The following is a 27,267-nucleotide window of genomic DNA, read 5'->3' on the forward strand; positions in this document are numbered from 1 at the left end:
TGTAGTAAGTCGGGGTCAGATGTGTCTATTTGTAAGGAAGAAAGTGCGCATGTTGCGGCAGCGTGTCGTGAGCCTGTGAGAAATAGAAGTCTAGGGATTGAGAGTAACTTAATTATTTGTTTTAAGTGAAAGAGGGGAGGCCACAAAGCGTCAGAATGCCCTCAACGTTCGCAACTTAACTCTAGTCCTGCTTCTGATGTTAGATATAGGAACGCACCCACAATCTCCACTAACACACAAAGGCCCAGTAGAAATGCATCACAAGGTCGCTACCAAAGGCAGATTGATGGTAACGGTCGAAGAATCCGCGGCAATAGTGTTGGGAGACAAAGTTATGCTACATACGAGAATTCTTACAATAACAGGCACAGTAGAACGGGTGGTACTGGGGCATACCAAAACAGAGATCAAGGCCCAGGAGGTTCTTATAGATGACTGAGTGGTCCTCACAATATTCAAAATTGTGGAAATTGTACTTTAGGGAAAGGAGATGAGTATTTTTCCCCCTGTAAGAGAAAAACTTTTTCATATGTGGATAAGACATTACGTGATAAGTCTGTGGGTAAGCTGAAGTTTGAAAAGGGGAGAGTAAATGGGATAAGTGTGTCTGTTCTGAAAGATTCTGGTTCGAGTGTTATAGGAATTAGAAGTTCATTAGTTGGTGAGAAAGATATGATGCCTGGTACTTATAAATTAAAACTTGTTGATGGGACAGTGAGGGATTATCCATTGGCTTGTGTGAGTATTGAGTCGGATTACATTGTCGGTAAATATGTCGTAGCTTGCTTTAAAGATCCGGTTGCAGATTTAATTCTTGGGAATGTTGACAGTAATGTGAGTCGTGAGTTTAATTGCTCAGCAGTAACTAGGTCAATGACAAATAATGAGATTGAGGGCGGCACTGTAAGTGATTGTGGAGTATTGGAAGAATGTCGAGATGTGTTAGGTACAAGCGAAGAATTTTCATGTGAACAGTTGAGTGATCCGTCTTTAAAAGATCTATGGGAGCGACATGTAGACAGTTGTGTAGATAATAAAAAGAATGGAAGTGTGGAATATAAAGTGTTTGATAGACTATTGTACAGAGTGTTTAGTGGAAAGTTTGGTGAGGAAGAAAGACAGTTAGTTGTACCTTCAGCTAAGAGAGAATTTGTGTTGAAAACTGCTCATGGGAGTATGTTGGCAGGACATTTGTCATTAAGAAAGACTAAAAGTAAAATCTACAAATATTTTTTCTGGCAAGGTTTAGATAGAGACATAAAAGAGTTTGTGAGGTCGTGTGATATTTGTCAGAAAGCTAGGATGCCACGTCGTTGTGACAGATATAGCTTGGCCAAATGAATGTTGTTACCACTCCGTTTTATAAAGTTGCAACAGATATTATTGGCCCATTGGAGTTAACTGACAATAAGAATAGGTATATTTTGACAGTAGTAGATGTTGCTACGAGATGGCCAGAAGCGATACCACTGAGAAATATAAACACAGAAACAGTTATCGAAGCACTAACTAGTATTTTTTTTAGAATTGGGCTACCGACTGAAATTTTAAGTGATCAAGGCCCACAGTTTACTTCGGAATTGTACAATCAGGTCTGTAATTTTTTCTCTGTCAAACCAGTGCATTCTACCATTTACCACCCGAGCTCTAATGGGATGGTTGAACGACTTAATTCTTCTTTAAAATCCTTTCTAAGGAAAGTGTGTCAGGATAGCCCTTGTGATTGGGACCGGAAAGTCAACGCAGCACTGTTCGCCTACCGAGAGGTTCCTAACGAAACAACGGGAGTATCACCATTTGAGCTTGTCTACGGAAGACAAATGAGGGGCCCTTTGGCTATCTTAAAGCAAGTGTTCATAAATAACGAAGAGGAAAATGGGTACAAGAATGTATTCAGTTATTTACTGGATTTGAAGACAAGATTATCTGAGGTGACTGCTATTGCTAATTTCAACAGTAAGGCAAACAGAAATAAATACAAGAAACAATATGACAAATACTCATCGAGGCGTGATATAAATGTGGGTGACTGTGTTTTAGTCCTCAAACCACACAGAGACAGTAAGCTGTCCGTGTTTTGGCAGAGCCCGTATAAGGGTCTAAACAAGATTTCACAATTTAATTATGTTATCCAGAAAGAAAATATGACAAAGATATATCATATAAACAGACTTATGAGATACCATTGTAGGGTAAAGAAGGGAGATAACCTAATTGTTGCAGATGAAAATAGAAATGAACTTTTGTCAGCTAATATGGTTTCAGTTGTAGGGGAGGAAGACGTTGCTGAGCAGGATGAATATAATGATGATATGCTACCTAACATTCCAACGCTAGAAATTACGCAGAAAGAGAAGATTCACGAGGATGTCTTCACACAGGTCAAAATTAACCCCAATTTGAACCATATGCAAAAGATGCAAGTAAATGAAATTTTAACAGAGTATAGAGACATTATATCCAATGTTCCTGGCAGGGCCACTGTCGAAAAGTTTAAAATTAAATTGATTGATAAGAAGCCTATAGCTCTGAAACCATATGCGGTGCCCATTCATATGAAAGAGAAAGTGAAGCAAGAAATCGACAACATGTTAGAATTGGGAATTATAGGGCCGACGGACTCCCCTTATGCAGCGCCAGTTGTTATAATTAAGAAGAAAGATGGCACACTCCGCCCTTGTATAGATTTTAGAAAATTAAATAATATTACTGAAATACCTGCTGAGGTAATTCCTGAACAAGAAGATTTGTTTAACATGTTGTATAAAGCCAAGTACTTTACATTGGTGGACCTAACAAAGGGTTACTGGCAAATTCCGATCAGTGAAACGAGCAAACCTTTTATAGCGTTTAGAGTTCTTGGGGAGCATTATATGTTCCACTACTTACCCTTTGGGTTGAGCGGTGCTCCAAGTCATTTTAATAAGGTTGTTAAGAGTATGCTAAGGGGAGTAGAAAATGTATTGTTCTACTTCGATGACATTTGTATTTTCAGTGAAGACTGGGAATCACACTCGAAAAGTGTCAGAAATGTTTTTTGCGCTCTAAGAGAGAACGGCTTTACACTAAAACCAGATAAACTTGAGGTGGGCTACACTAGTGTTAAATTTCTGGGTCATAATGTGGGACAGGGAGTTATCAAACCTGATCCTAGCAATGTAAAAAAGATCATGGAATTTAAAACACCCATTACAAAGAAAGAAATACGTAGTTTGATTGATCTGATAAATTATTACAGCAAATTTATTCCGAGTTACGCGGATTTAGTATTCCCCTTTACAGAGTTACTACGTCGGGGCAAGTCTATAAGAGTGGACTGGAACTATGAGTGTGCGGAGGCATTGAATAGAGTGCAGACTTGTCTGAGTAAGTATCCTATTCTTCGTTTACCTGACCCTTCTCTATCTTTTTTTCTTCAGACCGATGCTTCAGATAAAGGAATTTCTGGTATTCTCTGTCAGTGTATCAAAGGTGTGTTACATCCCATAAAGTACGTAAGCCGTAAGTTGTTGCCTCGGGAGCAGAAGTACTCTATTATTGAACGGGAAGGATTAGCCATAGTATATTCTGTTAAGAAACTGGACAGGTATTTAGCAGGTAAAACATTTCACCTGCTGACTGATCACAAGGCCTTATCGTATCTCAGGAGCACAAACTTTACAAACGCACGTATCACAAGATGGGCATTGATGCTACAAGACTACTCCTTTGACGTTGTCCACGTAAAGGGAGAGAACAATCTGCTGGCTGATCTTTGTTCAAGATTGATATAGACTTCCATCCGCCATTTATATTATGTCTCTATGTGTTATAACATTTGAACTTGTGTTTTATATTTTGCAAATGATTATTATTTCAAGAATATAATGTGTATTTATCTACCATGAATATAATTTTGTATATTATATTAATGTTGTTCTTGGCCCAAGTTGATATGGGTCACCTTAAAAGTCAAGGTAACCAACTTTTCTTTGTTATTGGATTTTTATCTTGACTTGTATTGTGTCTCCTTGGTTCATTAATTGGTGACTCCCCATCATTTTTTTTCTTCCATTATTACATTTTGAAATGTCACATAGATGCACTTATGATCTTTTTGTTCTTCCTTGTTCTTTCTACAAAGTTTTGTCTTCGAAAGGATTTTTGATTACTGGAATTTCTTTCAAAATTTCCAGTTCGTCGAGGAGGGGGGATGTCGCGTAGTATAGACAAGTGTCTTTTTCTTTCTAACTCTATTTTTTTATTTTTCCTCCACTCGTAGTACGTGTACGGGGCGAAAGTGTCTTGTATTTTTTTTGTTTTGAATTGTTTTGCTACGTCACAAAGTCCGGTGACATCTATCGGTCATTCTTTGTCATGAGGCAGTTCACCCTCTGAATTTGGTTGTAACGGACGGTGTGTTGGCCCGTAAAACATTATTTGTCTGTACCAGTTTCTCAGACTTATTATTCAGTTGGATTTTTGGGACCCCTGTTTAGGGTGAGTTATTCGTTTGTGATATCTATTATTGTATGTTGTATGAGCTTGTCACTATTTTTATTTTTAGTGTAGAAGTTGAGAGTATTGTGTTTATTTCGTTTATAGGGTGCCAGTGTTGGAGTTGTGGGCGTCGCTTGCCGTCTCAGAAATACATATTACAGTTTTTCAGTGTCATTGTCAAATTGGCGATTATCTGAGGTCTAACTTTACTATTACCGAGGTTGGCAGTGTTGTGACGCCAGTCGGTCAGAGTCTGGTGGACCATAAAGCCAGGGTGACAAGTAAATAGCAGTAGCAAAGGTGCTTAAATTAATTATTGAATTTCTTTATATATACCTATTATATATATATATATATATATATATATATATATATATATATATATATATATATATATATATATATATATATATATATATATATATATATATATATATTGTCTATTTATTATCCTCATTGTACATACACATATACGTTTCATACAATTCATTTATTTTTGTTGTTATTTAAACTATTCACCTAGTTGGTTACTGTATGTACAACTGTGTGTGAGTGATGTTCTTGTCAGGTTGAACCCCGGGACCTTAATAGTATACAGCTAGTTAACAACCCAAATAAATCCTAAACCTGACAGTACTTAGTATAACAGAACTTACATAACTTAACAATACAAATATAAAACAAAAATTTTTGTGCAAAACTTGATCTGAGATAGGTTTTGGGAGAAATAACATGTACAAACTTTTTACCAAGACAAGACAGACAGACAGAGTGAGTTGATGTAAGCTTTGTAATAAGATAACATCATCTTACCTTTCCTTCAAGGGGATCATAGAATCTCAGCAATAATTGAACAGTTGTACTTTTACCACACCCACTTGCTCCAACTAAAGCTATAGTTTGTCCAGGCTGAACATTCAAATTGAGACCATTGAGAACCTATTTTTTAAATTGCAAAACATAAATTAATACAAGTTTTTTTTTTCAAAGTCAGTTTATAACCTTATGAACATAAAACTACATAGTATAAAATAAAAGGTCATAATTAAGCTAATTATCTAACAAGTCAAATATAAAAATTACTGTAATAACCCTGTTTTGCATTGGGTCTATGGTTGCACACCGTACGCTACAAAAGAACCTACTTGAATGAATGGTGACAGGAAGGAGAGAACCGTGTGTGACGATTGATGGTAGTTTATACTCGCCATGTTTTCTAAAAGATTTATTAAACTTTTGTATTGCCATTGTTCTCTTTGCGTTGAATGGCCTGACAGAGTTACAGTGGTGTATGGAAGTGGGATCCTTCTTTGCAAGGAAGGTAAGTAAGATCATAAATGGCTTCTCCTCCTGTAAAACTGTTACATCAATTGTTGTTTAAGGAACTAAAGGAAGAGCTTTGGGACCGAGGCCTATAACTAAACTGCAGCAAAGAGACGCTAACGGCATGCCTACGACAAGCCCTGATTTACGAAGACAAGGATGATGAGGTCTTTGGCCATTTAGACCGCATTCAGGAAGAAATACAGGCACAAATGTGCACAGTTGGAAGCGAGATCCAAGAACGAATGTGTACACTGGGGTCGAAAGTGAATACCAAGCAGGAGGAAATAACCATAATGGATGAAAAGGTTAACCGGAGATCGACGAGTAGCAAAGATATCTAAGAACTCAAGGTTCAGGGTAGAGAAGGACTCAGGAGGGCACCGGTGACGCTACATCATGGTAGGCATCCCCATCATTTGTTATAATGCTGCCAAGGTAAGTGAACTTGTCCAACTCTTCAAGCTTTGACTCGCCAAGTCTGACGGGGGCACCCTTTGCCTCATATCCCACTCGCAAAATTTTAGTCTTATCCTAGTTTATGCGGAGGCCAATTATGGGTGCCTCTCTATCTAGGCTCTCCGTCATTTCTTGTATGCATTTATTTGTAGCCCCGAGTAGTGCAACGTCATCGGCAAAGTCCAAGTCCGTCATTCGGCTGTGCCCTGATCCTTCAGGACTTTTAGTTCGAAGTGCAGCATATCCCGGGTAAAAGAAACGTCGTAGCGGACATTCTGTCCCGCTTATCATAGTTATAAGCCTACGTGGCTTGATCAAAGTCTGTGTGTCTTCAACTAAGACTGTATCTTCAACTAAGACTGTGTGTCTTAAACATAGACTGTGTGTCTATTACATTGACGTCTGTGTGACTACCTCGAAGTCTGTGTGACTACGTCAAGATCTTTGTGACTATGTTTAAGTCTGTTTGACTACATACACGCATGTGTGGCATACCCAGAGCTTTTGTGGCTTATAGAATTAACATTTTTGTTGTATTGTGTTTTAATGTTTTATATTTGTTTTATAATCATGTCATTTAGATATCTTTGTAAAATTGGTTATAATTTTAGGAGGGGCGAGATGTCACGGGTGAATGTGTGTATGTATGTATGCTGCGCGGAGGAAGAGGAAACCGTGCCCCATATTCTGTTTGACTGCCCCAGACTTTCTGATCTCCGTCTTGACATGTCTGGGAAACCAAAAATTCTCGACCTGTATGGCGACATTTATGCACTACGCAAGACAGCAGGGTTTCTGTCCAGGGCTTTTGCAAGAGAGGATTTGAGCCTCTCAAGCCCTCACTCAAATGAAGTTTGATGATGATGATGTATGTATAATCTATTTTTACAAATGAGCGAATCACCGGAAGTGTATTAGTTGTCAAAAGTAGAGAGTGAAGTTAGTGATATATGCCGTAAAGTTCATTAAAGTTTCTGTGTATTGATCTAGTTGTTTAATGTTTAATTAATTACAGCGAAACCTCGGGACACCTAGACATATCGAGAAAGTAGTTGTCAGAGAGTTATAAGTAGATATATATTACGAAAGCTGTAACAAAAATACACCTTCTCACAATCGTCATTCCAACTGCAACATATGCATGTGAGACATGGAAGTAATGTCAAAATTGAGAAGAGCACTTCGTCATCAATTGCCTAAAATTTGTGACGCACTCGATGAATTAGCTGAAGAGACTAATGATGCGATAATTAAAAGTGAATCAGAAACACTATGAAACATTGAAGCAGTACAAATTCTTAGAATCACTTGTGTTAAGGTACGACGTTCTCTTCCAAGTCAGTTTTGTAAAGTAAAGAACTGCAAGGTGAAACATTACATTTGAGCTCTGCAAAGGTTTCGTACAACAATTTGATTACTTGGCTAAGGAAACTGAGAGATGGTGGATTTGTTAATTAAGAATCTTGTTACAGATATATGTGGACGAGAATTAGCAGATGAAATGGAATCTTAAAGGCGTATTCTACAGAAAACCGCCAAAACCATGGTAGAAATTTTAGTTTATCTGTCCACTAATGAAAGATACACTGCTTTGCCAAACTACTTTGTGGCACTCAGAATATTTTTAACAATATTGTGGCATCTGGTGAAAAGTTAAACGATTTGGCAATTCTTGTTATTGAGCATGATCTATTAGGAAACAGAATTTCGATTGTGTACTGTATGATTTCGCTACACGCAAGGTTCTTAAAGTAATGTTAATTTGATCATGTATTTGTAATTAGTAAAGAATGAATAAAAAGCAAAGATGAATTTATTTTCTAATATAAAATCTTAATTTTCAATTATTATCCTAATTCCTACCCAGACTAGGCCTCGCAGAATCCATTTTCAGTGTTGAGCAGGGTCCCACAATCGTTAGGGCCGGCCCTGCTCAACACTAAGTTTTATCTCCCCTTTTTCTATATAAAACAAAATTAATTAATTACCACGAATTGATTAACTAATTGTTTATTTTTTTAACTGATTCATGTGTTGTCTTGAGTAATTGTCAAAAAATTCAACTTGATCTGAGAATGTGAAGTGGGAGAAAAAAAATTTGTAAAAGATTCCACTAATACAGACAAAGCTTTGTAAAAAAAAAAAATCTAGATTACCTTCACTGCAGAACGTGATGGATAGCTAAAATGTATATTTTGAAAGCTTATTGTACCAATCAGAGAGTCTGGTTTCTTTCCTGTTTCTGAGCTACTATCTATGGCGGATTTCTGGAAAAAGAAAATGTTGTTTTTTTTTATATTAAATACAAAACTAATTAAACAAAGATAATAAGTTAATTTTTTGGTTAATAACAACTTTGCTTCTGGTGAATTTTACATGTCTGTAATTCTATCAGGGATATCTATTAGAAGATTATTTAAAACTTTGAAATAGCATTCTCTTTACAATCAACTTAATTATATCAAAGTCTTAGTTATATCAAACTTTTCTTAAGTGCTATGGAAAAAAAATTAATAAGCAGAAAAATGCCACAAAAAAACATTCTTTTTACATACGAATAAAAAATAAATAAAATACTCAACATCAATTGTCTGGCAAGAACGGCATTACTGCAATAGCTAAGCTGTCCAAGTACTGCTATCTGCTCTACATTTTTGGTGTCATAATGGGGTGGCACTAACATACATGATATTGATAGACTAGAAAACTATTGAACGAATTTCGGTGTTTACACCCAAGTTTTCCAACATAAGGTTGTAGCTGTCTAGGAAGGACGGAGGGCACGTACCACAGAGCATTTACCAATTTTGTAGGATGAAGGTTTTAAAAATAACAACAAGAACTCCATGCCTCTAGCAATGAACTAGTTTCCTTCCTTAGCAAATAAGACTTCGAAGAAGCTCATCTGAACCGAAAACTACATGAGATTCGACAATGGGAAGAAAAGGTACTCTGGAAAATATCCAGCTTTGTAAAATAGTTACAAGATTGATAAGGCTGCATTCTTAACCTTACTAAAAGCTATCATAGCTGAAATACAAGAAATTACTGGACAGTTTTTTCAGGATTGATTGCAAGGCAAAACCAGAGCACAGATTGAAACTTGCCCTGGTATGTATAGTTCGTCCATCGTGGTTCGATGATGACCAATTTTGTCATTCAGGGAGGTTAGGGCTTTGCACTGGGGTTTAGTGCCTACTCATGTGGTTGGTGAGACCTATATGAGCCCGGAATGTTCGGCTGCACACTGGGCAGGATATTCCAGCTGGAGCTAGTGTCACTGACTTGCTTTTTTCAAACTACAAATACACATTGCCAGTAACATTTCAATGTATGGGATGATTCTGTGAATTTCTAAGGGTTTTTTTATATAGCCAGCCCAGCCGTGTGTAACTGAGTCGAATGCCTTTTCATAGAGAATGTGTAAGTTTCTCTTTTTCTTGATTGCCTTTTGTAATATAATGCCATCAAAGTTTATCTGTACTTTATTGACCCCTAATTGCAGCCTTTTTGTTCTTCTGCCATTAGTTTAAGTTTGTACATTATTATTTGTTTATTACGGAAGTTAGTAGTTTGTATTCAACCAACAAGCAAGTGATAAGGCTATAGTTTGACAATTTGGAGTACCATTTTGGGGGAAGAGAGATGTTCTTCCTTTTTTTTTTATTTCCCTAAGCATTAATGATGTTTCAGACATCCACAATGTAATGCACTGAATCAGACAAAAAGCACTGCACGGTAGTCATTGAGGAGGCACAGTAGCTTGGCATCCGAACTGGGAGTACCGGGCTTAAATCCTGGTGAAGGATGTGATCTTTAGGGTGTCTCAACTCTAATGGGTACCAGGCATAAGTTGGGGAAAAGTAAAGGCGGTTTTTCGTTGTTCTGGACACATGACACCCTCCTTAACCATGGGCAACAGAAACAGATGACCTTTACATCATCTGCCCTATAGATTGTAAGGTCTGAAGGGGAACTTTACTTTAGTAGTCACTGAATGCTCCAGTTCAATATTTTGAATGGTGTTTCTGTTTTTTTTTTTTTATAATTTCTTTCTTTCTGCAATAGAGCTTTCTGTTCTTTTGTCTTGGTCGTCTCAGTATACCGTTTTAGTCTTGCCCTATTTAGTTTGGCTTTCTGTTGCAGCATATCCTTTAAATTGTGCGGCTATCAGAGTCTGACAATTAGAGCCCAAATTTTTACGATATGTTCTGTATATTGTTTAGGACTTTCACTGAGATATTATTACAAAAATACTGCCAGATAACATCGACTTAATTACTAAATTTATTTATGCTGTCTTTAATGTGCATTTTCAATGTCGGAATATGTTTCTCAAACTTTATTTTCAATGGCCGTATGTCAAAAATCTTTTGTCCAGAAATTTCAGTGACAACCACTGCGACAGATTTTGTTGTACTTATTTATTTTTAAGATATAAATGTTTGTTTCTCTCTTAAAGGCCATCTTTGGTATATGGGACATTAAGTTCAGATTAATTCCTTTGTAAAGTTCAATAAAAAGAGTAAAATTTTGAACATAGTTCTTAATTTTTATCAGGTGTGTCTGTGGCATCATGCTCTTCTAGGATGGGAGTTGTCGAAGAGTTTACATAGTGTAACTTGGTGGTCATGTCAGCTGAATCTAAGATCCTGCAGTTGAACTCATGACCTACTTCTCTTCGTATGAGGTTAATTTATATAGTTGTTAAATTTTTTTTAAAATTAGCATTGAACGTCTATCCACAACATTCTGTTATGTCAGGTGTAGACTAGGATAGATTTTCATGAATCCCTAGTATATTTGTTGATTATAGGATGGGAGAGGTTTATCAAACACTTATTAATACAGAAGAACGATTTGATTATATTAATATTCATTTCTCTCGTCCATTTGATCCCTTTTGGCTTCTCTTTTTCAACTCTGACAGTACCTCTCAAATTTGTAGTAGCAAACAGGGGCGGACCGGCTAAATGGGCACTTTTCTAGATGCCTGGCCCTATCATTACTATTTATACATTTATTTACAGTCTTTACAATGCAATACTAGTCTAACACATTTTCATTAATAATTAGTTTTTCCCTATATACAGTGCTTGTGGTGAGCTTCTGTTCCCTATACATAGAATCTATTAAGCAATTAACTTATTCTTAAAGACCTATAGAATTTAAGTAAGTGTAAACATAATCAGATCATAATAAAGTAATTCAAACTAATTAAGGTTGGGCCAGTAAGATTACATAAAGTCTTTATAGAACAAGTTACTTACTTACTTAAACATATACTATGGTCTCCGCCATGATCTAAGGAACATTTATGCCAAGTTTTATCAAGATTGGTCAAACGATTTTGATTTCGCAATCTACTTTTATTTTCGTGGTGAAAGAAAATAACTTGAAAGGAACAATAGCTAAGTTTGGCATAGATCTAAATCCAATCCACTAGATTATTAATACACAAACTAAGGCCAGCAGGCCGAGGGTAATATTCAGCTAGTATGTAAATAAACAATTATTGTTATGTTCATAAAATAGTTGTTTTTTTTATACACCAGAGAGATGTTACTTGTAACAATGAGCATTTTAAGAGCAATTATGATGATCCAGAACATGATTATATTATTAGAAATTCAATGCTATTATTATAGAAAAACATAGTTGTACCATGACGCTCATATGACAATCTTAGACAGTCATATGTTGAGAGAAATATCACAGTAGTGTGCATGTTCAGATGATCTAGCATGATATTCATGTGGGCTTTAGCTATACATACATTTTAAGTTAATATAAATACATTTTCTATCAATTGGTCTAAACAGACATCATTGAGCCACATGAGTATGTTTTATAATAAGAGTATGAAATGCTGATGAGTGATTAAAAGTGTGTAAAGAATTATCATTCACTCTGAAAATAAGAATAACTCAAGTACTGGTAATTTTCTGAAAATTATTTCCAGGGAGCAAGTTTTTTTTTAAATTCGACATTTATAAATCAACAAACACATTACAGATTGAGAGAAATGTGCTTAAATTTATTAAAGTAAAGATAACAATATATTTGTATGACTACTTACCAAATCAATCAACTGAAATATAACATATGCAGCACCTCTAGCAGTAGACAATGATTGTATACTTGGTGCAGCATTACCCAGTGAAAAGGCACCAATAATTACAGAGAAAAACACCTATTAAAAGAAATTACATTGAATGGTAATGATGCATTTTAGTTTAACACATTTTAAAAGCAGCAATAAAAATTATGAAATTATACTTACAATAATCATCTTTCCAACTGTATAGTTATCCTTTTCATCTCTAACAAGCTTTCCACCATACCAAAACCCAAGAGCATAGCAACAAAATATAACAAACCAGATAAAACCCATTGATGCTCCATTAGTAAATCCTTTCTTTACTCCAAACCGCTGCGCTTCAGTAAGATTAGTAGCATATCTGAAGGAAAAATTAAGGAAATGGGAAGCTGTCAAAATAATTTTTAACGCAATTATAATTTATTTGTTGTTGTTTTTGATGTAGCAATCCCCTCAAACTTTAAGAAAAGAGAATTTTTTATTATTCCAATCAAATGGAAATTCAGTTTGACTACAATTTGACCACCTCAGCGTAACTACGAACAACATTCACACATGAAATACATACACTCACAACCAGCGCTTTGTGAATTAGACTTCTATGTACTTCTCTATGACGACAGATGACATTGTAACACTCTGACCGAAAGTGGGATAAAGGAGTTTCTGTTTTAGTTCTAATGGAAAGGAGACGACAACTTTGTTCATGTCTTATGTAACATTGGCTTACTGGGTGCAGGTTGTGTTTAGAAAGGTATCTTTTATGAAAAAGTTCTTCAAGAGATGGTAGCTGTGTTCATGATATACAATGCTTTTTTAATTAGTCTATTTATTCTATGTTTTTGTGCCATTGAAGTATTACCATACCAGCAGGTGATGGTTTGTTGTTTATCTGAATTTCTGCAAGATGGCCTTTATGTTTCCTAAAATCTATTTTCATTTTTTGAGTTTTCTGAACATTTAAAATTAGAAAGTTGTCTATATACAATTGGTAAAAAAAATAAAATTAATTGTTGAATGGTACAGATTTTCATCACCTGCAATAAGGCAGATGATTGCTGCATCATCAGCAAATTTTATGATGGGAGTATCAGCTGATTGGCTTCATATGTCATGCTGTAGATGTTATACAATACTGGAGAAACCACTGCGCTACAGTTAGCTTTTGTACCTGACATATGCCCGTTCAATTTTACATATTGTAGGCGTTTGATAAAAAAGTTAAGAACCCAAGCTTGTATGTTTTGCTAATGTTCAACTCAGATAGTTTTTGTATCATTGTATGTGGTTGGATGATGTTGGATGCAGATGAAAAGTCATCTTATAATACTCTAGCGTAGTGTCCCTGAGTACCAACATGATGGTATAGACAATCCAGCATGAATAGTATTGCATCTTCTTTACTTCTTGATGGTTTGTAAGCAAATTGGTGTGGGTCAAGACGTGTTTCAACGTCTTTCAGTAGATGTTTTAAAATCATTTTCTCCAAGCACCTCATTGGAATTGATTTAAGTGCTTCATTGTTTGAAGCAATGATCTTCTTTTTAGGTACTGGAATTATTTCAGATGTCTTCCAAACGGTGGGTATTTTGTGCATTTGCTAGGACTTGTTGAATATAGCACAGAAGACATAGCCAGTTGTTCCGCACATAGCTTTACAAGTTTTCCACTTAATTTGTCAGGTCCTGAAGCTTTGGCAGTGTTTACTTGTTTGAACATTTTAGTTTGTTAAACAGTTCTTGAGATTTGTCTAGATTGCTGTTGTCAAATGATGCCAATAAATCATGGTGGTCTTTCTCAAAGTTGTGGCAGTCTAATCAACTACAGAAATCATTTAATTCATTGACAAATTTGTTATTGTCAGCAACACACATTGTACATAGCCAGTAATTTGTTTCCAGTCACTCCAACAAGCTTTCTTGAAAATGTTTTTTATTTTTTCTTTGAATCTCTCTTTTACTTCAAATAATTTCTATTTAACCCCTTTTTTTGGCTGATGTGAATTCAGAACTGCTCTTAAACATTATTTTCTGTATAGTATCACTTCCTTTATTTCTTTGGTTATCAAGGGTCTATTATTACTCAATGTTTTAATTTTCTTCTTTGGTATTGAATTGGATGTACGAATTGATGATTGTGGCAAGTTCACCTATGTCAGGGCTGTTTTTTACGTCTGCTCCACAAAAAAAAAAAGTAAAATATGACATCTTTAGATACTAGCATAGTTAATAACTAGACACCTTAATCTATAGATTTTATCTTTTATTTTACTCAAATACCCAAAAAATTGTTCACCATGAACATCTTGAGTACTCACCCCCTCTCAAATTTTCCTTAGCAACCATTGTTTTCTTTAAGTTAACTAAGGCTCTAAAATAATAGTAACTTTAAAAAAATTCAATATGCAAAATTATGAAAGTCTGTGTAATTCTAAGCAAAAAAATATATAACTATTTAAGATATCTCTGAAAGTTTGTATATTATCCATTCTGCAAGCACTTAACAGCAGCACCTCAAACAGCCCAAGAGAGTTGACAACACTCATTGTGATAATCCATCAGATAATATCAAAATTAAATATCAATATCACACTACAGTGGATCCCTGGACACATTGGCATCATGGGAAATGAAAAGGCAGATAAGCTATCAAAGGCAGGTTCATCTATGGAACAACCAGATAGACCTGTTAACTACCTCACCCTAAGGTCAATGTTAGTCAACAATCACAAAGAGGAGTGGCTCAACCAATGGGCATCAGGAAATACAGGCAGAGCCATGTACATCAAAATAGTCCTAGGAGATTTCAATGCAAAAATTGGAAAGGAACCAGCATTCAGACCAATAATTGGCAAAGAAAGCTTACATGAAGAGACCAACAATAATGGCATAAGATTAGTGGATTTTGCATCAGGAAAAGGAATGTCTATCAGCAGCACAAAATTCCAACATAAGAATATTCACAAGGTAACCTGGATCTCACCTGATGGCAACACCCAGAATCAAATAGATCATATACTCATAGATAAGAGACATGGATCAGACATACTAGATGTAAGAAGTTTCAGAGGAGCTAATGCTGACTCAGACCACCTACTAGTAAAAGCTAAACTTAGACAAAGAATAAGTACCATACACAATTACCAAAGAAAGAGAGCACGGCAATATGATAGTCAAAAACTCACAAAGGATCCACTTGTTGCAGAAACTTATAGAATGGCACTCCAAACGCAACTGACAACATTAGAAAAGGACTGCGAAAATAACATAAATGAGTATTGGGAAATAATAAAACATGCTATCTAAAGAACAGCAGAAGAGGTAGTTGGACTTAAACAAAAGAACGAGAAAATAGGGTGGTATGATGATGAATGCAGACAAACTATAGAAGAGAAGAACAATGCCCGAATGATAATGCTACAGAGAGAAACCAGGAACACTAGACAGCAATACAATGAAGCAAGAGGAAGGGCCACAAAAGTTGTAAGAAAGAAAAAACGGGAATGGGAAAAGTCCAAGATTACTCAAATTGAGGAACTAGCAAAGGAGGGAGACATGAGAGGAATGTATATGAAAATTAAAGATGAAAAGAACGGATTTCAAGCTAGATCACACATGTGTGAGAACAAAGATGGTCAGCTTATTACAGAAAACAGCAGGGTCATTGAGAGATGGGCTGAATACTTTGAGGAGATCCTAAATACCACTGAAGATGGAGACAATGGAGAATATGAACTGCCACATGGGGGACCCGATCCCTTAGTGAACCCTCCAACACTCATTGAAACATCAGAAATAATTAGGACCATGAAGAATCACAAAGCACCAGGAGAGGACCAAATCACAGCAGAACTAATTAAATATGGAGGGAAAGACTTACATTCCCAAATACACAGACTAATATCAAGAATTTGGGAAGAAGAAGTAATACCAACAGAATGGGAAACGGCTCTTATAACCCCAATACACAAAAAAGGATCCAAGTTAAAGTGCTGTAATTACAGAGGAATCTCTCTACTAAATGTAACTTATAAAATTCTATCTAAGCTTATAACTAAGAGACTTGGAAAATATTCAGAAGAAATCTTAGGCGACTACCAATGTGGTTTCAGACCAAACAAATCCACAACCGACCACATCTTCACACTAAGATGTATACTAGAAAAATGCCATGAATACAACATACCAATCCACTAACTCTTTATAGACTATAAAATGGCTTATGACAGTATCAGAAGGAAATACATATATGACACTCTACAGGATTTTGGAATACCCAACAAGCTGACAAGACTTATACATATGACATTAAACAACTCAAAAAGCAAAGTCATAATACAAGGAGAACACTCACGGGAATTTAGGATTAAATGAGGATTAAGACAAGGAGACGCACTTTCCTGCATGCTTTTCAATTTAACACTGGAGAGAGTTATAAGAAATATACACATAAACACAAGGGGAACTATTACTAACTACTTCAGGAGAGAAAACATGGGTCCACAACCAACAGGGACGATATACAGCCAACCTCTACAATACCTTGCTTATGCCGATGACATTGCCTTATTGGGTAAAGAAACCTCTGACATCGCTAGAGCCTTCATACAACTCGAAGAAGCATCTCGACCAGCAGGACTTGAGGTCAATGACAGTAAAACCAAGTACATCACAATGACAAGAGACAATCAAACAGAGGGACAAAATATCAAAATCAAAGACCACGAATTTGAAAACGTCCAAACTTTCAAATATCTAGGAAGTACTATTAATTTCAAAAATGACCTACTAACAGAAATAAAGGAAAGAATAGCAGCAGGCAACAGGGCATTTTATAGCACCCACCATTTACTTAAGAGCAAAACTATTTCAAGGAAAACCAAGAAAATAATATACAAAACCATAATAAGACCAGCAGCAATGTATGGAAGTGAGATCTGGACACTGACGAAGACATCTGAAAATTTACTTAACACTTGGGAAAGAAAAATTCTTAGGAAAATCTATGGTGCCATACATGATGAAACAGGGTGGACTAACCATGAGTTATATCAATTATATGAAGACCCACCAATAGTGAACGAAATAAAAAAGAACAGACTACGTTGGGCAGGTCACCTTGAAAGAATGTCAGACAACAGAGGGGCAAAAATCGTATACAGGCAAAAACCAAAAGGCAGGGGACCCAAAGGCAGACCCCGAATGCGATGGATAGATGACGTGGAAGCAGATCTGAAGCAGCTTGGGGTTAGGGCGTGGAGACGAAAGGCCCAGGAGAGATCTGAATGGAAGGATGTGTTAAAGCAGGCCAGAGCCCTCCATGGGCTGTAGCGCCACTGGGATGGATGGATGCCATGTACAAAGAAATGACTACACCTAACAAACTGGATAGTATTAACTTCCTCCCCAGCAAAGAACAATCTACAATCTTCCAACTAAGAACAGGACACACACCACTATTAAATTACCACCTGAACAAAATAAACTCCACACAACTACCCCTTTGCAGACAGTGCGCCCACCCCTTTGAAACCGTAAACCATATCCTCTTTGAATGCCCCTCCCTAATCCACCTTAGGCAGACCCTACTTCCACTACAGCCCAACATAACCACCACCCTGTATGGCAGTGCTGAACAACTGAAGAAAACAGCACACTTTTTTTCCTTGGCACAGTCTGCAAAAGAGCTCACAGCTCAGCAGCAATAAAGCTGGCTAGAAGAAGAAGAAAGTATATTATCCATTAAATTTTTTATACAGCATGTCCAAGACATAAGCATTGTATATTACCTTTTAAAAAAATATTATTAAAACATCCAAGCTGCATTTATTATTATTTTACTTTTTCTTTGAGTATCTTTATTGTACTGATCATTCAGATTTTGAGCTGACTATTCCAAATGATAATTAAAACAAATTTTTATTTAATTATCATTAGCTTTTTTTGCTGTTGCTATGGTAAACAAACTAAAGAACCAATTATTGTTAATGAGAATTCTTGACCTTCTGGCAAGAAAATTAAATTTAAGAGAATAAGAAAAAGATTCAGATCTATTTAAAAAAGGTTTTATTTCCCTCAGCAGCTTTTCAAAAGAAAAAGTACACTAAACAGAGACATATTTGTACATAAAATAATGGTATAACCCTGCTCCGGAGTTGACAATGATGGTGTGCACCAGCGTATCGTTCAACATGAGGAATAGACGACATGTTGACACTAGAAGAAGGACTGTTTTAGATTCCCTGAAGTGATTGCAAGATGGGAGTCTGAGCTGTCTGGGAATAAGAGCTACTGGTAAACTGTATTGAGGACCTTGAGTGACACTGGGAAGTGTTTTAGTGGTCTGTATTTAGGTTTGGGTAGGAAAGGACTGGTAGAACTTAAGACAAGACTTCTTGTGAATTGATAGCTGAATTCCATGTCTGTGTGTTTAATAACTATAAATAAATACATCATCTATTATTACTTTCTTTCATTGAGTGCTTGTCTTAGATTTATAAAAATAAACATAATAAATTTTTCAGGTTTTCTGGAAATTAGGTTTTCACAGTCAATGGCCAACATTTAAAATTCAAAACTTTAACAAATACTGCTGTACTGCTTGAAAATTTTTTATTCATTTTTTTAAATGTTCAATAACAAGTGAATTTCCATCTTTTTTAAATATTTTTTTTAATTCATTCTTTAAAAAGTTAGAATCATATCATGAAAATTCTGCTAGGGGCTCTTGGACATCCTATTTTAAGGTATATGGCAAAATATGAAAGTTAACAGTCAACCTAATTTCAAGGTCTCTTTAATGCAGTTATATAGAAAAAATATTACTAATGCACAATTAAGAAAATTAGGGTTCCTGAGAGGTTGCTACCTTAAATTCTACAATAATTAATATTGCTAGTATTAAAAAATTTACAGACAAAAGTTTTTACACTGACTTCAATTCAAATTTATCAATAAACCAGATGAAGTATTGTATATTTTCAATTTTTATTAAATAAATTTACATTCTGCTCCCCATTTGAAAGTTCCTAACACAACTAAAGTCTCAGGCAAATAAATGTAACTTCAAAGAGCAAGACATAATTATTTGAGACAAAATAGTCTTTTTGTCAGACAGAAAAGAGCAGGAAAAACTCCAGTTGTTTTCAGAGCTGTCCTTTAAAAGAACCATAGAGATATGTAGGGCTTATTAGCAATCAACTAACAGTGTTGAAGAAATCCAAGGAGAATCCCATGCTCGCATAGATAAAATAAGCAGCAGCAACAATCCTAGAATGTCGAATTTGCAAACGATACCCTGTTTTCAACAAGACAGCATGTCTGACTTGGGGACAGACATGCAATTGACGCAGTGAGAAAAACAATTTTGCTAGGAAGTGCAACAGAACAAGGGGAAGCTCAAATGTATACAAGGCATCAGGATACAAGGCATCAGCATACAAACCAAAGTGAATAAACACAATTAATGCATTCAATTCGAAAAGAGACTGTGACAGGTTAGCAAAAGTGACATGTGTTTGGCTGGTTTAATGTCTAGGGGATGATTATTTTTGAAGCTATCACACACCAACCTGTCAGCAAATAAATCGGGAGCAGGCACGCAACGAGACAAGCAATGAAAGACAGATACAAAAGTTAAAATTGAAGAATATTTATTTACATAAATATTTACATAGAAGAATAAAAAGGGGGAGGGTTTGCATCTATCTCTAATCAATACTATATTTAATCATCACTCTTGCACTTAATAAGATAGTATGTCACTTTGTCTTCTGAACTTAGCTGGTTGTCCTGTTGATGTCGCAGCTGGCTGTGATCCTGGCTTGAGGTTCTGCAGCTGAAGGTGGCGCTCTAGCAGGTAGAGGGTTGACGGTGATACAGTTCTTGTGGAGTCTCAATCCAAAGTTCTGATAACTGTAGTGGGCACAGTAGGGTGGGTGGCCGGCTACCGTGGGCACAGTAGGGTGGGCGGCCGGCTACCGTAGGCACAAGGGTACTGTGGGCAGAGCTGATCTGCCATGGGCAGCATCATTAGCAGGATAAGTCCAGTGAGTTGCGGAGGGTTTGGCGTAGCTATGGCGTCTCGCACAGACTCTGGGTCTATAGGGACGTCGTAACTAATAAGTTGACAGGTGGGCTGTCGAATAGGCAGGCAAGTAGAGCGATAGCGCCAAGTAGTAGAGTTGAGTAGATCCACGTGGGCAGTAGACGATACTCTATACCAAGTAGGGAGTAGTGCAGTGCTGAATAGCACTAAGTACGAAGGTAATAGAGTAAGTGATCCAAACAAGTAGGCAGACACCTGAGGGAGGCTGCAGATAAATAAAGACAAATTAGGACATGTCTCTCATGCATCTTATTTATGCCCTCGAATGAGGTGCATTCGTCAGATTGGTAAAATTGCTTTAGAGCACAATGGGGAGAAGGTGACAAATGGGATTGGGAAAATAGATGGCTGATAATAGCAATATAAAAATTTACATAAAAGGGGAAATAATAATCTCAAATACACAACACAAGTGGAAAGAGAAAAGGGGGGGGGGGCGGAATGGACTGTGGTCAGTGACCATGACGGTTTGTTTACATACGACCGTCGGCCGAGAACAATGGAGAGCGCTTGAATGGAGAGGGTGTCCGTTCAAGGGTTGCAACTCTCGTTAGAGTAAAATTAGTGAAGGTGGGATAATTCATATCTCTTTTCTAAGCGCAGTATTAGTGCGCTACAAATTATCAAGGCGGTCAGCTGAGATAAAGGGAATAAAATAAGATGTACAAATATATACATGGTTGCATCAACGATCAATTGAGCAACGTAGCATTAATAGATTAATGCAATACATAAATAAATACATATGCCATGTTTATGTTTTCTACTTACGACAGTGAGAAATACACAATGCACTAATTAAATACAAATGAAATAATAAAATACACATGATAGTATCCAGTGAAAAATATGCACAAAGTAATTAAGATGGAACTGTGATCAAGTTCGGCTTACCACCAGGTATTCCTCTAAGAGTAAGAATAAATGAAATAATCCAGACTCGATTGCTCAGCTAGAATGAGAAATGAGAGGGTCTGGTTTGATTTAGTCTACTTTATAAAGGTCAGGAGAGATGGGCGGAAGCAGGAAATGCGATAGGCCAAAGATTATCTCTCGCATGGGTGAAGTCCGACAAGAGTCGCACCTTGGAGTGTCATGAGGCGCGTTGACCCGAGTAATGTCTTTGATCAAAGAGAGACATGGGAGAGGGGGGGGGGTGAAGAAAGATTGGTTTGCATTCCACCCAAGGTGGTGTCAACTGCGACCGTCAGACATCTGGCGGGTAAGACCAAAGAGACTGTGTTTATCTTTCCCCAATCAAGGGGAGATAATTGAAAGGACAAGCCAAGGTGGTGGACTAAGTCTAGCCCGGAGAGGAAAAGGTGGGGCGGGTGATGAAATTGGGGATAGGACGGGGAAATAATTAAAATAAAATAAATAAATACTAAATAATAATAATTAATGCTGTGATAAAATTGAGTGACTCTGACAGCAAGCTTTTGACTTGTCACAGAGACAAGCTCACGGCTGTATTCATAGTGAACGGTCAAAAAGTTAAATTCCTATTAGACACCAAAGCTGATGTCAACATCATTTGTAAAAAAAATTTCAAGAAATGTCAAACTTGGAGACCACACAAACAACATAAGAAAGTGGAACATGACTGAACAGAAGCCAGAAGGAGTTGCTGATTTACCAATGACCAACCCAAAAACTGGGAAAACAACCGTAGTGGAATTCGTCATCGTTGAAAATAATTTTTAATGCCTCCAAGGCTTGAAAACGTATCAAGAATTGGATCTTATTACACTTAATGAAAATTATTTCGGTTCTAAAGTACAGTCAACCAATGATAACCTAGGTGACCTAGGAGAAACTACACTAACTATCCTTTTGCATACAGAGACATGTCAAAAAAGAGCTTGATGAACTCATGAAGAAGAAAATACTGGTCCCTGTAGAGGAGCCAACAGATTGGGTCAGTCAAATGGCCATTATTAAAAAAAAAAGGAGACTTATGAGTTTGTATAGACCCTCAACATTCAAACAGTCTTGAAAAGGGAGCGCTACAGACTCTCCAATTTGAAGATACTCTGCCAAAGTTGGAGAATGCCAAAGTCTTCTCAAAACTCGACAAAAAAGGAGTCTATTGGCATGTTATGCTCAACAAAGAATCCAGTATCCTGACCACAATGATAACACCTTATGGCCATTATAGATTGACAAAGCTGCCATTTGGACTCTGTGTCAGTGGAGAAATCTTTCAAAGCAAACTTTTGCAAGCTCTGGAAGGCCTCAGCAGCTGCCTCAATGTCAAAGATATCAACATAGGTGGTAGGTAGTGGCAAGACATGGGAAGAGGCATTGAGGGACCATAAGGCAAAACTGAAAAAGCTGCAAGAAAGATGAAGAAGAAAATCCATATCCATGAGACTAAAACATTGGAACAACAAGAGGAGGTCAAATTTATAGGACACATCATCAGTGCACAGTACATGACTGATCCAAACTTATTGATACAACTACGCTTAATATAAGCTTTGTTTTTTTCTAAGTATTTTTTTTTAGATTTTCTTTTTTTCTTGTGACTTTCTTTATTTCACAATACTATATACTAGTTAGTACCTTTCATTTCTATGAGCTACAGTAGAAGTAACTGTAGGGTAGGTATTATGTTTAAGAAAAGCTGGGCTTGGCTATAGTCACTCTCTTGTTTAAGGTATATCGCATAAATCTAGCAGGCCATCATTTGGAAATCACCATTTTGGCTTGCTTTCTTCATTATATTGTTGATGACTTTTACTGCTGCCTCTGCTTTCCCACTAGCATTATAATAACCAGGGTTGGGTCTAATTTGTGTAATGTTCCATCTAGATGTAAAATCCATAAACTCAAGAGAAGTAAATTGAGGTCCACAGTCAGAGAAAAATACTGTGGGTACTCCAAAACTAGGAAAATGTCTTTATTTTTCTAATTACTTCAAGAGCGGTGGTAGTTAACAGAACATTTGCTTCAATGAAGTTGGAAAAATAATGCACAGGGATAAGGTATGTTTGTCCTTATAGGCCTAGCTCTAACCTGAACATGATGTATTGTTAAAAGTGTGATTTTCATCTGCAAAATTGACAATCTGTAATTTTTAGGTTGTGTTGTTCTGTTAACTTTGTTTACTTTGTCCACGATAATATTTATTTATCTAAGCTGTTGTCTATTTCATGGTCTGCATAGTTTGATGATTCTTTTGAGAGCTTAAAGAACCTGATGTTATCACTGATTATTATGTCTTACTCTTAAAATATTTCTTTGCTGGCCTGATTTCTTCACTTGCTTAAAAAATCTTTCAAATAGCATACAGATTTGGAGTTTCCAAAAACAGAACATCTCCAGGACTTCATAGTCTCTTGAATTGCAATGTTCTTGCATCTTCAATGGCATCTTCCTCATCTTGATATGTGAATTGATGACCAGAACAGAGAGAAATTATTGCTCTTTGTTGGCTTTTTGGTTTTGCATTTGCTCCTGTTGTTTTAAGATAACTTTCAACAAGTCTTTTCTAACTTTTTTCTCATTAATTCAAATCTACAAGAAGGCTCATGCATACTTCAGGCCACCATTTTATTATTTAAGCAGGGACAACTCTGTCTCTGCTTAATGTTTTTCTTTTTTTTTTTAGGTTGTCTCCCCATAAAGTGATAAATGATTCTCTGATAAACAAGCATGAAGCAATATTTACGTGGAATGGGTAGGTTTTGTCAATTGCAGATAGGCCTGCTTCACTCAGGTTTTCGTTGGTTCAACACTCTTTCACGCTGGCCACTCTCCTTGCTTCATATCTCGTGATTCCAACACTCACAGCTTCATGCCATGAGAAGCAATTGAGAGCTAGTGCTTCTAAGCTGTGAATGTCAATATCACACTCCTTGAAGGAGCTCTTAAGAGTTAGGGGTTAGGTTTCTTTTTTATTCTTTTGAATTTTGATTCCAATCAATGCATTGCAACACTGTTCAAGATAATAATTGTTATTTGTGAAGGACTTTGTAGTGGGGCTAACTTGAGATCATTCGACAACTCTACCAAACCAATAAAAATTTGTATGTAACTGGACATGTAATCTATAGCACTTGGAATGTTGTTGTTGGTATCTGAATATGTTCACATTAACGTCTGTGTCTAGAAGAAATAAATACCTTAAGTTTCTTGCTTTTGTTTAGCACATATTAGGAATTTACTTGAAAGTGTAAAAGAAGTTTTTTTGAAATCACAATGGTCAAAGTGTTGCTTTTAAAGAGAATATTATAAAATCTTAAAACAATTTACTGGCACACATGCAGCCCTTTTGGTGGCCCTACCAGCCAAATTGGGTACTGGTCCACCGGACATTTGCGTAAATGCCCATATAGCCAGTCCGTCCCAAGCTGCCATAATGTGAACTTTATTGATAAGTAAATATATAAATACCAGGATACATCATAATAAAAAGGTACAATGAAATAAGGTTTAATACATACTAACAACAAAATAAGTGTCAATCCTAACAGACCAATATGTATATCAGAGAGGCTTATACCTTTGCGCTTCTTTCTCTTGACCTCCAAATGCTACTACAGTTCTAATTGCTCCAAATACTTCCTCTGCAACTCCTCCAGCTCTCGCATAAGCTTCTAATTCTTTAGAAGTCATGGATGCTGCCAACTAAAGAAAAAATATGAATTTTTATGAGATAATGTTAGGGGTTATATAAAAAATGATTAAACAAGTAAAGATTATTTGTGCTTTAATATGAAGTTCATACGTTTTTTTAATAATAACAGTCAAAAATATGCTTTGAGCAATGCTTTTGAACAAAATTATAAAAAGTAGTGTCTGTAATTATGTTAACATATTTAAAATTGATATAAAAACTACTCCTGGTGACCTAGTAATTTTGAAAATAATTTATGTTTTTTTTTTATAGCTAGAATTTAAAAATGTGTATTGTGTTAACTTAAGGGAGGCAACTTAATGATATAGATGTTTATTCATGGGACATCATAAATACATAGAACAACAGCTGCCTTAAGGACAGCCTTTTCATAAGCCCTAGACTTGGGCAGGAACTTCGTTACCTTCTTCCTAATGTAAACATCCTTCTCAGTCTCTAACAGTGTACAGCATCTGTACAAGCTTGGATGATGGTGTGCATGCCCCTTCTTAGCTCTTTTTGTCTTGAAAAGAAACAGGTATTGAGGAGGTTTGACAGTTCAGGTGGAAGTCAATCGGTGGGAACCACAGACAGCTGGGAGTATGTTCCCCATAAAGCCATCTGCACAGTTTTCTGCTGTCATTTTCTCTTTATCCAGTTGGCCAGCCTGCTCTTGAGATGATATCATGATTGACCTCATGAGATAGTCACTGATGCCAGCCAGCTGAATTGGGGAGGTAGTGGAGGTCAAGGCTGCCAGCCACGTAACACAAATGGAAGTAGTGGCGATCACTGTAGTTCCCAGGACTGTTGTTCTAAGACACCAAGTCAGTGGACCTTTTCCATTGACATCTCAAGGCATAGTTGTAGGCCTACAGGTAGCCATGGTTTCAAACACATATAGTCATTCTCAGCCTTATCTGTAAGGTATCATATGCCCATGAAGCACCCTTGTAATGCTCCATAAGCAAATGTTCATCCACCACTGCATATGGTTCCGCTGGAATTGATTCACCATTGTTCAAGTCACTCTCACTGATGTGGGCAGAAGTACAATCTCTTTTTAATTTCGGACATTGTTGCTGGGTTTCTTGGCTTGGGCTCTGTCCCATATACAGTTCAAGTCAATCAACTGGATGCTGTTGCCAAGCTTCAAGTTCTCTCTTATGCCACAGGCAAAGTCTAATTCGTGTTTCTGTCTTGGCTATTGTTGGGGCCCGTATGCAGAAAGTCTTCAGGCTTTCATGATTTGAGTTCTTGTCAGGGGTAATGAAAGATAAACAGAGGTTTTTAAGGTCCACAGCAGCAAGTTTGGACACAAACCCAATGTTGTCTTGATCTGTCCAGGTCATTGAGGTACTCATTGCAGGTACATCAGGAACAAAAAGCTTCAGGGACATAACAGACTTCTCTAGTTTCTTTCATTTTTTCTTTTCTTTCAATTCTGTACATCCCGATGAGATCACCAAAGCAATCGTTGTCATATTTCTTGTCTTGAAAGTCACACCCGCAAAACTTGCCCACAAGACAGTCACAGACGACACTACAATCTCCAGTGCCTCCATCACCACTATTTGTGCAGCCACAGTCCTGAGCAGGCAACTACTCCTTCAGTAACGAGTCTACAGACAACTGCTCCTTCACCAATGAGTATTCCTTCTTTTGTTTGCGACACAATTTTATCACACTGGTCTATTTAGCCTTCTACTTGCAATACACTTTCATCTACCTTGTTCCCCATCATGTTCATCATTATAATCATTTGTTCAAAAATCGAGTTGTATTTGTCTTGTAGCAAGTCTTGCATAGTTTTCAGAAGCACGCTGATATCTGGATCAACCTCAAACAAGTACGTTTCTGGATTCTCTGCTGCATCAGCCAGAGCTTGCTAAAGATGTGCTCTAAGAATGTCTTTATTCTTTACAAAGCATTTCAGGCACTGCCATTTGAGTTCTTCTTTCAGTTCCTTCAATTCCAGTTTGTCAAGCCGTTTCTCAGATAGTATTTTAAATAAGATCCTACCTAAGGCCTCTGTTGAGTCACCCAATCCCATTTATAAACACCGATGTAATAACAATATAGATGTTTATTCACAGGACATCACAAATACATAGAACAACGGCTGCTTTTAGGACAGCCTCTTCATATTCTACTATTCATAAGCCCTAAACTTGTGCGG

At 36.6% G+C, this 27,267-nt stretch overlaps 1 protein-coding gene across 3 annotated transcripts in view; it reads right to left on the reverse strand.

The window, feature by feature from the left end:
• The window catches only part of LOC106064166 (ATP-dependent translocase ABCB1-like), a 215,818-nt gene that overhangs the window by 152,236 nt on the left and 36,315 nt on the right, over window positions 1-27,267 (reverse strand). For all 3 annotated transcript variants that reach the window (XM_056040703.1, XM_056040688.1, XM_056040697.1), the window contains 5 exons: window positions 24,975-25,099; window positions 12,545-12,722; window positions 12,341-12,454; window positions 8,418-8,528; window positions 5,293-5,418 (listed from right to left, as the gene is read on the reverse strand). In XM_056040703.1, the coding sequence (XP_055896678.1) occupies window positions 5,293-5,418; window positions 8,418-8,528; window positions 12,341-12,454; window positions 12,545-12,722; window positions 24,975-25,099 (654 nt within the window). The remainder of the gene's footprint in view (window positions 1-5,292; window positions 5,419-8,417; window positions 8,529-12,340; window positions 12,455-12,544; window positions 12,723-24,974; window positions 25,100-27,267) is intronic.

The sequence above is a fragment of the Biomphalaria glabrata genome, chromosome 1, assembly GCF_947242115.1.
Source record: "Biomphalaria glabrata chromosome 1, xgBioGlab47.1, whole genome shotgun sequence".
In the NCBI taxonomy this organism is placed as follows: domain Eukaryota; kingdom Metazoa; phylum Mollusca; class Gastropoda; family Planorbidae; genus Biomphalaria; species Biomphalaria glabrata.